Source organism: Oncorhynchus mykiss, chromosome 1, assembly GCF_013265735.2.
Source record: "Oncorhynchus mykiss isolate Arlee chromosome 1, USDA_OmykA_1.1, whole genome shotgun sequence".
Taxonomy (NCBI): domain Eukaryota; kingdom Metazoa; phylum Chordata; class Actinopteri; order Salmoniformes; family Salmonidae; genus Oncorhynchus; species Oncorhynchus mykiss.
In genome coordinates, this window is record NC_048565.1 from 71,940,438 (window position 1) to 71,956,277 (window position 15,840).

The 15,840-nt window shown below is 45.1% G+C and overlaps 1 protein-coding gene across 7 annotated transcripts in view; it reads right to left on the reverse strand.

The window, feature by feature from the left end:
- The window catches only part of LOC110528651 (regulating synaptic membrane exocytosis protein 1), a 65,506-nt gene that overhangs the window by 44,214 nt on the left and 5,452 nt on the right, over positions 1-15,840 (reverse strand). For all 7 annotated transcript variants that reach the window (XM_036984542.1, XM_036984535.1, XM_036984581.1 and 4 more), the window contains exons 3-4: positions 5,363-5,582; positions 3,927-3,938 (exon numbers count right to left, since the gene is read on the reverse strand). In XM_036984542.1, the coding sequence (XP_036840437.1) occupies positions 3,927-3,938; positions 5,363-5,582 (232 nt within the window). The remainder of the gene's footprint in view (positions 1-3,926; positions 3,939-5,362; positions 5,583-15,840) is intronic.

Consider the following 15,840-nt stretch of genomic DNA (forward strand, 5'->3'; position numbering starts at 1 on the left):
TGCTATAATGTGATGGGCTATGAGCTTGTCTCCATTGAGTAGTGTGAAGGGAACAGGCGAGGACCATGAGTAGTGAGTCACTGCTGTCAGCGTGTCCTCACAGGTGAGATGGATGGGGTTTCCCTCCAGGGGCAAGGGGGCGGTCTGACAAGGGCACATTCACAATGACAGCTTGACGTACGGAGGCGGCAACAAGCAATGCACTACCCATAATTCAGCGGGCTATAAATCCTAGGGAAGGATGAAAGAGTGCCACAAAGGAGATGAGTGTCCATTGGGGCTGTACATAAGCACCCCCATACCCCCCCCCCCCCCACCCCCCCCTAGATCACACACCAAATGCACACACACAGACACACACACATGCACACACACACTAAGTGACAGAACATATGGTAAACAAACACTCAAATTCTAGCACACACAGACCCATCCACGCAGAAACACACACACACACACACACATGGGCCATATCGACTGTTAAACACCGGATCAATAGTGTAAATAATTTACTTTGGGTCTCTGCTGATGTTGCAAAAGCCTACCTCTGTGTGTGTGTGTGTGTGTGTGTGTGTGTGTGTGTGTGTGTGTGTGTGTGTTGGGCCAGACATAGGTTTCCCTCTGACAAGGCATCAGTGGGTCGATACCCAGGACAAGTTTAGGCTTGCTCCCCCTCCCAATACAGTTTTTTCTGTGAATTAAACCGGATGATCTATGAATGTGCGTGTGTACGTGTGTGTGAGTGTGTGCATGTGTGTCTGTGCGGCTGGGACTGGTCTCACTCGCACTGGGAATATCTTATTTATTTTTTAATGTGCCCTCACACATTCACACACACACACACACACACACACACACACACACACACACACACACACACACACACACACACACACACACACACACACACACACACACACACACACACACACACACACACACACATCACAGCTGCTGTTACAAGACTCTTATTTACTATTATTATTAATTCACAATTTAAACACTTGCCCCCCAATCCCCCTTCCCTAATACATGTTGGATCATAAATTGGGCCTTCCTGTATTATACTTACTGTATAATACAGCGGTCTCAGCCTCCAGTATTTATGCTGCAATAGTTTATGAGTCGGGAGGCTAGGGTCAGTCTGTTATATCTGGAATATTTATCCTGTCTTATCTCTCTCTCGGAGGAGGACCTGCGCCCTAGGACCATGCCTCAGGACTACCTGGCCGGATGACTCCTTGCTGTCCCCAGTCCACCTGGTTATGCTGCTGCTCCAGTTTCAACTTTTCTGCCTGCAGCTATGGAACCCTGATCTGTTCACTGGACGTGCTACCTGTCCCAGACCTGCTGTTTTGCACTCTTTCTCTACCGCACCTGCTGTCTCTAACTCTGAGTGATCGGCTATGAAAAGCCAACTGACATTTACTCCTGAGGTGCTGACCTGTTGCACCCTCTACAACCACTGTGATTATTATTATCTGACCCTGCTGGTCATCTATGAATGTTTGAACATCTTGGCCATGTTCTGTTATAATCTCCACCCGGCACAGCCAGAAGAGGACTGGCCACCCCTCATAGCCTGGTTCCTCTCTAGGTTTCTTCCTAGGTTCCTGCCTTTCTAGGGTGTTTTTCCTAGCCACCGTGCTTCTACATCTGCATTGCTTGCTGTTTGGGGTTTTATGCTGGATTTATGTTCAGCACTTTGTGACATCGGCTGATGTAAGAATGGCTATATAAATACATTTGATTGATTGATGTTTATTCTATTCCACTGATCCATTTACTTTATGTTCATATTGTTACGTTTTATTATTTCTTATTTTTGTTGCATTGCCGAAGGAATCTGTAAGTAATTATTTCTATAAGTAATCATAATTGAATGGTGTATACCATGTGTATCCTGCAGAGACTAATACAACTTGAAAGTACTACTGTAATGCCAGGACAGGAAGTCTACTGTACTTCTGCCTGTCTCCACTAGATGTCTCTGTGCTGCAGTGTGTTGGTTCAATCTCACCTGGTACTGGCCACAGGGATGGAGGGGCTCCTGGACAGATCTAGGATCAGTTTGACCCAAATCCCAGCCTTACCCACTTGTACCCTGAGAAACTATGAGTAGTCTTTTGCAGCCAATCTGTTTATTTAATTGATGAAATTTGGGTTAATATACTGGTTCCTTTAGGTTCAATTGATACAATATAATATAGGCTTCATCAAATGTGATAATGTACGTATGGCTTGTATCTATATGTGTGACACAACAGGAGGAACCCGAGAGGCAGCTCTGCCTCAGGTCCCAGTCAATGAGACATTTCAATGAAGTGAATGAATGGCGGAGCGGAGCGAGACTAGAGACTGAGATCAATAGCAATCATGAGGTGCTGTTGCGCTCCGAGGAGATGACACATGGATGTGTGTTTCTGTATCTCAGCCAAACTGCTGCAGGGATAGACACTTGGTGTACACACTGAACGCTACCCTGAGACAGTCTCAAACACTGATGTGACTACGTTCTAAAAACAGCCCAGGATGTTACAATGAGAGGGAAAGAGGGAGAGAGGGGAGGGGGAGAGAGTGGGAGATCTCTTGGGAGATAAATCAGACGTCAAAAACGTTTTCTGTGAGAAACACTTGGCTTACGCACAAACACAGATTTCACCATGAGATCCGCCATCATTGTAGATCTGACAAATGTATTTGTATAATTTTTTTTTGAATGTTCAATGTTGGACATAAAACACTGTACAATCACCAGGAATTAGGTAGAACTAAATTCCGGCCAACTGACCTTCCACTCAAGGAAAAATCGGCCCACGGCTGAATGTAATTGGGGACACCTGCTGTAGATAATGGCCACTGCTTCTCATTAGCCACAACATATATAGACTACGCAAGCTATAAACAGTGACTGCATGCATACATAGGCCATACATAGGGGATACATAGTCTCAACGTAGGAGCTTTCTCTTTTTTCCATCATGGGTTTGAAACAGATACAGAGGGCAGCATAGGTTAGACATTGGGGCAACACAAACAATATGCAGAGTCCCCACAACCTACACTCCAGGCTACGTAGTCAATGCATAGGGCTACACAGGTCATACACAGGGCTTACACATGCTACTCAGTTACAGCTTGTACTGCCAAAGCCTCATTAGAGTCAGGTCTGTTGTACTGTGCTGTAGGGGGGTTGGTGGATACTAGTGTCTACACTACTCTCAAGAACTGTTGGAAGGCCAAAGCCTCATTAGAGTTAGTGCTGTTGTACTGTGCTGTAGGGGGGTTGGTGGATACTAGTGTCTACACTACTCTCAAGAACTGTTGGAAGGCCAACGCACCACTGAGCCAAATACCAACAAAGTGATGGTTTGGCAGCTCCACTGAGGGAACGGGGCCAAGGGCGTGTAAGGTTTGGAACTGGACATAACTGTAAGAGTGCTGTATGGTGTAAAAGGCATGTCCGGAGTAATACCTAATGGTATGTAATGTTACACTGTGTGGTCTAGTGAGCATTAGTGGAGTACTGTTGGTCGACACTCGAGGAGGTTCCACCTTTTTGTTGGCTACATATCTTAACGAAATAGTGCAAGATTTTGGCAAGTAAGACCTTTTTTCCCCCAGCAATGACTGAATGTCTATAGGTACATCTAGCTTGCGCTAACACTAGTTAGCAATTTACTTCAAACTGCAGACAGAGACATAACTATGGTATCCATTCATTCATTTGACTCTGGCTAAGTAGAAAAAGATATTGACTGCCAAAATATCGCACTGTCCCTTCAAGGTCTTGATGAGTCCCATTCCTGAATTTACACCTTGGACCCCTATGACAGAACATGATGCTGGTAAAATGCTGCAAATGTTCTGGTTGCAAATGAAGTTCACTGAACTACTATGACTTCACAGGAAGAGAAACAACTCACCACTTTGTCCTCCTGTTGCAAAGCATCCCGGTGGCATGGGAGAGGAAAAGAAAAAAGAGATGGGAGGGAGAGATTGGCAAGGTGAAATGAGGTCACATCCAAACCTGCTTGAGAGAACACACCTTCTGATGATAGAGTGTTTTCATGCAAATCAAAATGAGGTGGTACACAAACGTCCTTAACAGCAGCGCAGGACTGATTGATCATGAGTTGAGGTGGTGGGGCGGGGGGGACTCAACAGGTAGGTAATCCCTGTTTCAAAGCTCTCCACAACTATCGTTCCTCTCTCACACCCCCTGGCCTCTCCACACTTTGCTCGTTAGGGAGTGAGTGAGTGAGTGAGTGAGTGAGTGAGTGAGTGAGTGAGTGAGTGAGTGAGTGAGTGAGTGAGTGAGTGAGTGAGTGAGTGAGGTATAACTTTACTATCCTTTTGGGTTCCAAAATTCCTCACAAGGATAGTAAAAAAAGAAAAAGAATGTTAGGTTAGGGTTATGTTTACAGTTAGTATTAGAATTAGGGTTAGGGATTTGGGGTTAAGGTTAGGGTTATGTTTACAGTTAGTATTAGAATTAGGGTTAGGGATTTGGGGTTAAGGTTAGGGTTATGTTTACAGTTAGTATTAGAATTAGGGTTAGGGATTTGAGGTTAAGGTTAGGGTTATGTTTACAGTTAGTATTAGAATTAGGGTTAGGGATTTGGGGTTAAGGTTAGGGTTATGTTTACAGTTAGTATTAGAATTAGGATTAGGGATTTGGGGTTAAGGTTAGGGTTATGTTTACAGTTAGTATTAGAATTAGGGTTAGGGATTTGGGGTTAAGGTTAGGGTTATGTTTACAGTTAGTATTAGAATTAGGGTTAGGGATTTGGGGTTAAGGTTAGGGTTTAGGGAAAATATGATTTTTAATGGTAATAAATGTTTTGTTCCCCACTTGTATAGTAAAACCAATGTGTGTGTGTATGTGTGTGTGTGTGTGTGTGTGTGTGTGTGTGTGTGTGTGTGTGTGTGTGTGTGTGTGTGTGTGTGTGTGTGTGTGTGTGTGTGTGTGTGTGTGTGTGTGTGTGTCTTTCAGTGCATGCATATATGTATGTGTGGGGGAGAGGTTGATCATTAAATATCACACTGTGGGTGGCTGGGTGGGCTTCCTGCATGGGGCCACCCCTACCCCAACATGTCTGTAGCCCAGGCCCAACCCCCCAGGGTGGAACACAGAGACCTCCCCCCTGCCCCCAGTCCCTGTCTAATACCCAATTAACCTTTACCAGCCTCCACCTGGGTCATGCACTGCTGCAGAATACGCACGCACACACACACACACACACACACACACACACAAACACCTTTGCCCCTGCTTAGACTACACACCGTCAGTGAAAGTGGAGTAAACAGGGGCGTTTTTGTGTGCATTTGTGTGTGTGTGTCTACAAGTTTCTCTTACACTGTTGGTGCGCAAGGACACCCTCCCTCCGCAGCGGGCACAGAACTTGGTCTGGCAGTAAGAGCAGAGGCTGCCACAGCCGTCAGCAAACTTGGTCTTGTGGCAGATGCCACAGGTGGGAGCGTCGTCCCGGTGCTGGCCCGTGGTGGTCTGCCGGCGCGTCTCCTCCCCCACCCGCCGCACCGTCTCCCTGTAGCTCCACATCTGCTGCTGGATACCTCTGAGAGAACAGGAAGGAAGGAAAGGTACAGAGTTAGCTAAATCAAACCAAATCAAAATGTATTTATAAAACCCCATTTACATCAGGGGTTGTCACAAAGTACCTGTACAGAAACCCAGTCAAAACCCCCCAAACAGCAAGCAATGCAGATGTAGGAGCACAGTGGCAAAAATTCCCTAGAAAGGCAGGAACCTAGGAAGAAATCTAGAGAGGAACCAGGCTTTGAGGGGTGGCCAGTCCTCTTCTGGCTGTGCCGGGTGGAAACTATAAGAGTACATGGCCCTTAAGGCCAGATCGTTCTTCAAGATGTTCAAACGTTCATAGATGATCAGCAGGGTCAAATAATAATCACAGTGGCTGTAGAGGGTGCAACAGGTCAGCACCTCAGGAGTAAATGTCATTTATAGCCTTAGGCTATAGGCTAGCCTTAGGCTATAAATCCACATTCTTCAGTACACTACTGGTGTTACAAAACAAACTGTTCACTTGTCATACCTACAAACAAACACAACCTCCTCCCGGGACTGTCCCACCAACAGTGATATCCCTGTATCGTATCCCTGTAAATACACACATACACACACAAAGACAAAATCACTCCCCATCCCATCTTCCTGTCAGCACCCCCAGACTCATCTCCGGTACCAATTGGCCCTAAAGGTCAGACCTGGGTCACCTGCTGTTAGGTCTCCTCAGGGTTCATATCCTCAGCTCCATGACTCTCACTAAGTCAAACTGTCACAGGCCCCGTTCAAATACATAGGTCCTGTTTGAATAATTTAGAAATGTATCCTTCCTTACTCCCCTCTGAGGAAACCACCGCTCGAACGCAGTTCAATAGGTGAGAGCAAGGATTCATAACATTCCTTTCACCAATCAATTAAGGGAAGAAGATGAGGGAAGGAAGCTATCTTTAACTATTGGACTGCAGCCGACTCTACTACTCTGGCGAACTCTCTCAGATGGGAAAACGTTAAACTTAAATCTCTACTAGATTGTGCAACACTGTTGTGGAATGTTTTTTGAGGGGTAAATTAAAAACATCTTCATGGGTAAACAGAGAGAGAGGAAGAGAGATAAATAGAGAGAAATGTGTATTTATGAGGAGATCTGAGAGAGCACTCAGCTTTCAAGATTCAGGGGAGACTGTCAGACAGGCGCTCATTAAGAAAAGCTAGAAAACACTGAGATTCATGAATGAGAAACAAGGTTAAACCAAAGTGAGCCCAAGCTTTACTTCTACCAGCACAAACACACACTTCCCTTCAAATCACACCATTCAACTTTCTCTCATTTTTTTTTAACGTTTATTTAACTAGGCAAGTCAATTAATAACAAATTCTTATTTACAATGACGGCCTACCCCGGCCAAACCCGGACCATGCTGGGCCAATTGTGCGCCACCCTATGGGACTCCCAATCAAAGCTGGATGTGATACAGCTTGGATTCAAACCAAGGACTGTAGTGATGTCTCTTGCACTGAGATGCAGTGCCTTAGACCGCTGCGCCACTCGGGAGCCCAATATAAATAAACCCTTTGTGAAATCCACATTTGTCCAAGTCCAAATAGGGCCAACAATTCACTCTGGGAAAACAACATTAGCATGAAGTGTCCCATATAGTAATTGCTGGAGTAATTACGCCATGCAGCACTAACAAGCTTGCAGAGAGTCAAGGACAACAGTAGCAACAACAAAGCCTACTGTACAATACGGAATGCAGATCCATAAATACACACAGATTTACAGGCATACTGAGATTAGAGGTTTCGATTGGGTCTGATCATGTTAGGGCCTCTACCTTGCTACCTCAAGCAGTGAATGGTGTGGCTATTCATCCAGAGCATTGGAGAGCGATCATTTCCCCAGTACTCTCCAATCGAGGGGGAAGGAGTCCTCTAGATGACGTGAAAAGCCAGCCGTGTCTCAGCCACGGTGCGTTGCGTCACCTAACAAGGACAAACGTCGTGCGGACACACACGCCGTTCTCCATTCATCAAGCCCTGGCAGGATGGCCCTGGTCCCCATATACAGCGCTGGCTGTAAATCCTCCAGCACACACACACACACACACACACACACACACACACACACACACACACACACACACACACACACACACACACACACACAAACACACAAAAACACACAAAATGTCCCAGAGGAGCAATGGGTCTGTGTGGTTGGTCTCCACTATGTCTGACACCCGTATAGTAGAGCTGTGCTGCTCAATGGCTCATGTTAAAGTCCTCAATACCGGCAGTGTCTTGAGTCCAAAAACAGCCCATCACACGTGTGCAATATGGTGAAAAGCCCTAGTACCAAGTCAATCAAAGGACAATGCCAAGCTAATGTTTATACACATCAATGTGTAAAAGGTTTATACACATTCTGATTTATTCTGATCTACACGATGTCTCTATAGGCCAGGGGTGTCACACTCATTCCATGGAGGGCCTAGTGTCTGCTGATTTTTGTTTTTTCCTTTCAATTAAGACATAGACTAGTTGAGGGGTGTTCCTTACTAATTAATGACCTTCATTCATCAACCAAGTACAAGGGAGGAGCGATCGCCCGCAGCCACTCAGCCCTCCGTGGAATGGGTTTGACGGGTGCTCTAGGTGCAAGAGGATAGGTACTGTTTCAGGACTGAGGAGTGAACCTCACTCCCAAAATTCCTTCACACTCCATAGGAGAATGGGGATATATGAGAATTTCCTGGCACCATTGCAATGGATTCTGGGCAATGGAATCTCATGTTACCAGCTGGGAGAAGTTTCCGGTTATAGTTTCTCACTGAGGGGAACTGTAAGCGTATTTAGTGCTGAATACAAAACCCGAGCCCTAGCCCTTATCCCTAGACACTCCTTATAACCACTCTAAATAATAATATAGTCATTCATCAGATGCTTTTATTCAAAGCGACTTTGAGTTAATATGTGACCGGTGGCCACTAATGTGCCTTTTAGCCCTTTGTCTTGCCCACCAGGTGCGTCTGGTTGGCAAATCAAGGGCAGAGCGCTTCCTTCCATTTGGGAGATTGTTTTGTTATTCGGAAGGTTGGCGTGCCTTTGGAGGACGAGAGTGGGGCCAGTGATAGCCCAAATATTTTGTAACTATAGTATAGTGTGTGTGTGTGTGTGTGTAACAGCACCGGTAAACGTTATACTGAGTTCCTCTCTCCTCCTCCTTGGGCACGCCAGCCTGAGTGAGTGCAGTGGGCCTGCTGATTGTTTTATGTGTGAAATGGATTTGATTATGTAAACTTCAACATAGGACACTTGGGAGAATTAAGATGTGATTGCTATGGAAATTATGTGCGCTTAACCTGGAAATGTATCATTGAGCATTTTTTTTTCAACAGAGACCATTGAAAGAAACTGACTGTGTTGGAAACTTCAATTATTAAATAGTTGAATATTTTGTGGAGAATAAACCCCAATTTGCACTCACTCAGGCTGGTGTGCCCAAGGAAGAGAGCGGAACTCAGTATAATGTTTACTGGCGCTGTTACATACACCATTCTTACAAAAGACATCTTTAAGACTCTTTGCATTCGGGCTATCACTGTCCCTGCTCTTGTCCTCCAAAAGCCCGCCAATCTTTCAAAAGACAAAAAAAATAATTATCCAGACGGACGGAAGCGCTCTGCTTAAATACACTGGCACAACCACGCTCTTGATCAGCCAACCAGATGAACCTGGTGGGCAAGCCCGAGGGATAGAAGGTGTGTTCGGTGGCCAACGGTCACATATGAACCTAATCTATATTATTATTTAGAGTGGCTATGGAGCAGGGGCTAGGGCTTGATTTTGCACACCACCAGTCACACACACATGTCCAATATACTGTATGTACCCCATGCAGGAATCCAACCCACAACCCTGGTGTTGCTAGCCGACTGAGCCATGAGATCTATGGGTACTCTGTATCTGTACCAATAAGCATTCATAAACTCACTCCCACGCCACCTGATAGAGCTGCAGTGACTAAGGGTTCCCTTCATGACTCACCCTCTCATCTCAGATCGATATTCAAAAGGCAAGAGGACATTAATCAAAAGACAATGAGCGAGTGTCAAAGAAGAGCGAGAGAGAATCACTTCACAGCCATTTAGAAATGAATCTCTCTCTCTCTCTCAACAGGAGGAGTCATCCACCTGATTGATTTCTGTAACTTCCCAGTCCTATAATAGACGAGCTTTAAAAAAAATATAAACAAGTTTCTTCCTCCTGCTATTTGCAAAATTGGAAAGCAGTAAAGGGTGCCAGCCTTGTGACTGGTCCCCTGTAGCGCTGGAATAAAAGAGAGACGTGTGTGTGGTCCTGGGTTTAGGTGGGAGGGGATTGAAGCTTATGACAACTTATTTATATCAAAAGGACAGAATAACACTTTGGTCTATGGAAGGTAGTTGGTTTAGCCCACTAACTTACTCTCCTCTGTTCCTATTGCTAGACAGGTTGGTCTCTTCCCGCTCTGGACGGCATCTCACCACCATATGGAATCAGCGGCACACAGTAAGCCACAGTCTCTCTTTCTGTCTCTCACTCTCTTAGGTTTTTCTCTCTCCCTGGCAGGATCTGCACTTCCCCCTCCCTCCTTTGCTTCCGGCAAATCTGTCGCCATGCTGAGTGGCCCGGGTGGTGTATAGCGTCACCTTCCCCCTCTCCAACCATCCATCCATCTCTTTCTTCAGCTCTCTCCCTCATCCCCGCCTCCACCTCTCTCTCCTTCGCCCCCTCTCCTCTGGTGTGCACACTCCTCAACTATGGTTAGATTTTCCCCTTCAAACCTCCCAACTTCAATTATACCGATTGGGTGAAAAGGTGAATGTAGAAGCAAAACCGAAGTCTTCGGTTACCATAGCAAAGGAGTACACTGTGTTTTTACAACCATATTCAATTAAATTTAAGGGCTTTATTGGCATGGGAAACATATGTTTGCATTGCGTTTATACAAATTGCATTTATTTTCAGCAAACTTAACATGTGTAAATATTTGTATGAACATAACAAGATTCAACAACTGAGACATAAACTGAACAAGTTCCGAAGACAGGTGACTAACAGAAATGTAATAATGTGTTCCTGAACAAAGGGGGGGGTGGGGGGGGGGGGTCAAAAGTAACAGTCAGTATCTGGTGTGGCCACCAGCTGCATTAAGTACTACAGTGCATCTCCTCCTCGGGGACTGCACCAGATTTGCCAGTTCTTGCTGTGAGATGTTAACTCACTCTCCACCAAGGCACCTGCAAGTTATGGGAATTTATGAATTATCTTTGAAAGACAGGGTCCTGAAAAAGGGACTTTTTTTTTTTGCTGAGTTTATTTACAATGGTGTTTGTTCTTCACTGGTTGACCTTTTCTTGTGGCAAAAGGTCACAAATCTTTCTGCTCTGATGGCACACTGTGGTATTTCACCCAATAGATATAAGAGTTTATCAAAATAGGGTTTGTTTTTTGTGCTTTGTGGATCTGTGTAATCTGAGGGAAATGTGTCTCTCTAATATTGTCAGGAAGTGCAGCTCAGTTTCCACCTCCTTTTGTGGGCAGTGTGTACATAGCCTGTCTTCTCTTGAGAGCCAAGTCTGTCTACGGTGGCCTTTCTCAATAGCAAGGCTATGCTCACTGAGTCTGTACATAGTCAAAGCTTTCCTCAAGTTTGGGTCAGTCACAGTGGTCAGGTATTCCACCACTGTGTACTCTCTGTTTAGGGCCAAATAGCATTCTAGTTTGCTCTGTTTTTTTGTTGATTCTTTTTAATGTGTCTCTCTCTTCCTTTTCTTGCTCTATTCAGCTCAGCTGCTCTCTCACACATTTCTCTCCACCACACGCTCACTCTTTCCCCTCCATCTCTGCCTCCCTCTTCCCTCAACCCTATACTGGGTACCCTTCTTAGTGGTTATGTACTGTAGGTTCACTTCGCCAGTACTGATTCACCAACCCTGATTCACAACATACCAACGTCAAGACACATGCATTGTATTGATTGTTGACTGCAACACAAACTCTCTTGGATACATGGAGTGACATTACTCTCTCCTTCAATAGGAGCGTTCACGTGTCCTAGACTGGTCTGGAGGGCCTATCCTCATTATTGAGTGGGACTTCAACAAGCCTGCAGCTCCAAGACAATAACATTTACCAGCAGAGAAAGAGAGAGTGAGGGATGGAGAGAGAAAAGAGGGAGAGTCAGTCCACTTGAGAAGACATTCCGCTCTGTCAAGAACACACCTCCTTACTTACACACCGTCACAGGCTTAAAGAGCACTAATGTCACGCACACACGCACGCACACACACACGCGCACCCATGCGCACACCCACGTGCACGCACAGTCATTAGCCAGATACCTGAGGATGTCGAGAATACAGATAAAAGACAGAGGGAGGGAGATAAAGAGGACGATATAGAGAAAGAGATTGGCCGCTAGAAATAGATAGATGGGGAGAAAAGATGAGGAAGACAGATGGAGAGAGCACCAAAGCCAACAGCAGAGCTAAGTGGGTAGTGTGCTCCCCAGACAGAGCTCCATATGGCTTGGCACAGTCGTATAGAGCTCTACCTTTAACAGGGTGGACACCATCTACAATCACACACACACACAAACCTCACACCATACAGGGAACAATATCCTGTAGTTACAGAAAGATACAGTACATAAGTCATGCTAGGTTGTGTTGAGTTAGCTGTGTGCTAACTGTGCTTCTCTAGTTGTCGGGACAGTAGCCATGCTTTCACCAGTGAAGACACATAGAAATAAGCAGTCAGGAACTACACATGTGATTGGATAGCAGTCTCCTGACCCTGGCGCCATGGCAATGGCCCAGTAACACTCCAGTTCCCTCCTGAGGTTTTGAGATTGGCCGGGAAGTCACTTCCTGCACTCTGTGATTGGCTAGTATCCTAGTCCTATCAGGGGTCTCTCTGCTCAATGGGGTATATCAGCGACATAAGCTAGGCCTTATAGATACATCCATGTCGTGGAGGGGAGAGTAATGTAAGCTCTGTATGGTAAATATACACTGGTCCAAGCACACCAAGACAGTCGTGAAGAGGGCACGACAAAACCTATTCCCCACTGAAAAGATTTGGCATTGCTCCTCAGATCCTCAAAAGGTTCTACAGCTGCACCATCAAGAGCATCCTGACTGGTTGCATCACTGCCTGGTATGGCAACTGCTCAGCCTCCGACCGCAAGGCACTACAGAGGGTAGTGTGAACGGCCCAGTACATCACCGGGGCCAAGCTTCCTGCCATCCAGGACCTCTATACCAGGTGGTGTCAGAGGAAGGCCCTAAAAACTGTCAAAGAATCCAGCCACCCAAGTCAAAGACTGTTCTCTCTGCTACCGCACGGCAAGCGGTACCAGAGCGCCAAGTCTACAGTAGGTCCAAGAGGCTTCTAAATAGCTTCTACCCCCCAAGCCATAAGACTCCTGAACACCTAATCAAATGGCTACCCAGACTAATTGCATCCCCCCCTTTACACCACTGCTACTTCTGTTGTTATCATCTATGCATAGTCACTTTAATAACTCTACCTACATGTACATATTACCTCAACTAACCGGTGCCGCCCCACATTGACTCTGCACTGGTACGCCCCTGTATATAGTCTCGCTATTGTTATTTTACTGCTGCTCTTGAATTACTTGTTACTTTTATTTCTTATTTGTATTTTTTTAAACTGTATTGTTGGTTAGGGGCTCGTAAGTAAGCATTTCACTATAAGGTCTACTGTTGTATTCGGCGCATGTGACTAATACAATTTGATTTGATTTGAGTGTACAAATATTAGGAATACCTTCCTAATACTGAGTTGCACCCCCCCCCCCCCCCCCCCCCCCCTCCTCAAACCCTTAGCCCTAGGAACAGCCTCAAGTTGTCGGGTTTGGACTCTACAAAGAGTTGAAAGCATTCCACAGGGATGCTGGCCCATGTTGACTTCATTCTTGATACACACGGGAAACTGTTGAGCGTGAAAACCCAGCAGTGTTGTAGTTCTGGACACACTCAAACTGGTGCGCCTGGCACCTACTGCCATACCACTTTCAAAGGCACTTACATATTTTATCTTTCCCATTCACCCTCTGAATGGCACAAATACACAATCCATGTCTCGATTGTCTAAAGGCTTAAAAATCCTTCTTTAAACTGTCTCCTCCCCTTCATCAACACTGATTGAAGTGGATTCAACAAGTGGCATCAATAAGGGATCATAGCTTTCACCTGGACTCCCCTGGTCAGTCTATGTCATGGAAAGAGCAGATTTGTACACTCAGAGTAAAGTTAGAGAATTTGTTAATGTTTGACATGAGTTTTAGTGAGAATGTTACATGGCGGTAGGTGATGCTGATTCTAGGAAGTTGTCTTACATAGCCTATTTTGCTCTGTGGGCAAGGGGGAAGACATGGCTTTTGAGGGGTCATCTCTTTAATGTACTGAGAGTTATGGAAGCTTTTCCGTCTATCAACAGAATGAGTAGGTCTACCATTAATGCATTCTGAGTTCACTTCACTACCCTTGACACAAATATGCTTTCCATTACTTGAGCTTCCTGAATTCATATCACAGATCCACATCTATGCTCATCTAGAATCAGAGAAAAACAGATAATAGCCTGCATGTCAAATGATACACAACTACTTACAGTTCACCGCTTTTGACCAGGGAAAGAAGCTAAGGTCAAAAATGCATTATGTGGGGGATATGATGTCATTTGAGAAATGGCCAGATATGATAAGCATATCTTAATCCAGAAATAAAGTTCAGACCGGCCTGCTGACATTCCGTATGTGTCGGAATAGTGACCGGGATTCCATGGTATGATGTCATAATTGGGCCACATTCCGGGATTCCTCGGGGAAGCAGATGTGATCCAGCTGATTTGCCCCTTAATCCCACCGCTCTCTGATCCAACCTCTCACACACGCATGCATGCTTGCGCAAAACACACACATGAAGCGCACACACACACACACTCGCATGCACAACCACTCACACGCACAAAATGTTAAAGTGCACGACCGCATAGAAATAATGACCTACAGTATATACACACACAACGTGTTCATTGTGCTGCAGACTCAATCTCCATTACAGACATAAGCCTAAAGTACTGACCACAGCTCCCGCAGACGCACACATTCTCAACTGCATCCTCAAACTCACCTCAGTCAAAGGGGCCTTAGATGCTGGACTGATAGTTGACATACCGGTACTTCAATATGACATACTTATCACTCTGGGTGAATACTGGCTGTTTTCCTCATCAGATCCAAAGAGATAGGAAGTCGTCCCTTACTAGACATCTGGGCTCAGGTTACCCAAATCCAAATTCTAACCTTCTGACCATTAGGAGGATATAGAATATCTGACCCTGGACCAGCCGTTAGGGGCATCACGCTTAACCACATATCCATAACACAAACCCATGTCAAAGACTCAATGATGGTTCAATAGCACAGTAAGAGCTAATTAACAGGTGATGTCCATCTTCTCACTGGGTTGTGGAATGTTGTGGTTGACATTAGCTTGGGAGCTAACACAAGTCTTCCAAGCCCTATACTACGTACGTGGTTTGAGGAGTTAGCGTGGTAACTTTGGTCAACTCTGAGTTCAACTCGGGATAACCGGTACCACGAAAGTGGCTCACCTTTTAGCCAGGTACATTTCTATGGCAACGAATCATTCAGATCTAACCTGCTACCGGGCAGGCTAACTCAGGGCTTACTACATTTATTCTGAATAAAAGTGTCTGAGCCACGAGTTGAGGACAGATGAAATCAGATTCCCTCCCTCTCACAAAGATTGTGTCTTCATCCCCTTCATTTTTTTGTGTGTATTAAATATTAGTCATTTTTAAAATACCTAGCACATTACACATTTTGTAATGACAGAATGCATTTCAAACTTTACGCACAGTAAAACTTGTGTATGACAAATACAACTATTTTATCAATAGGAATGGGGGGGGGGAGATGCTTGTTCATTGAAAAGCACACCAAAGACGCCATTAACGATAAGTAATCAAATAAACACGGCACTCCAACACACTAGCCTGCTGAATTTGCAAGATAACTTTTCTTTAATTTAGATTTCGGCACAAATGAAAACACGACACTGACGCTCCCATAGATTGATGTTTCAGCATTGTTTCAATGAAGAGTTCTGACTCTCCCATAGATTGATGTTTCAGCATTGTTTCAATGAAGAGTTCTGACTCTCCCATAGATTGATGTTTCAGCATTGTCTCAA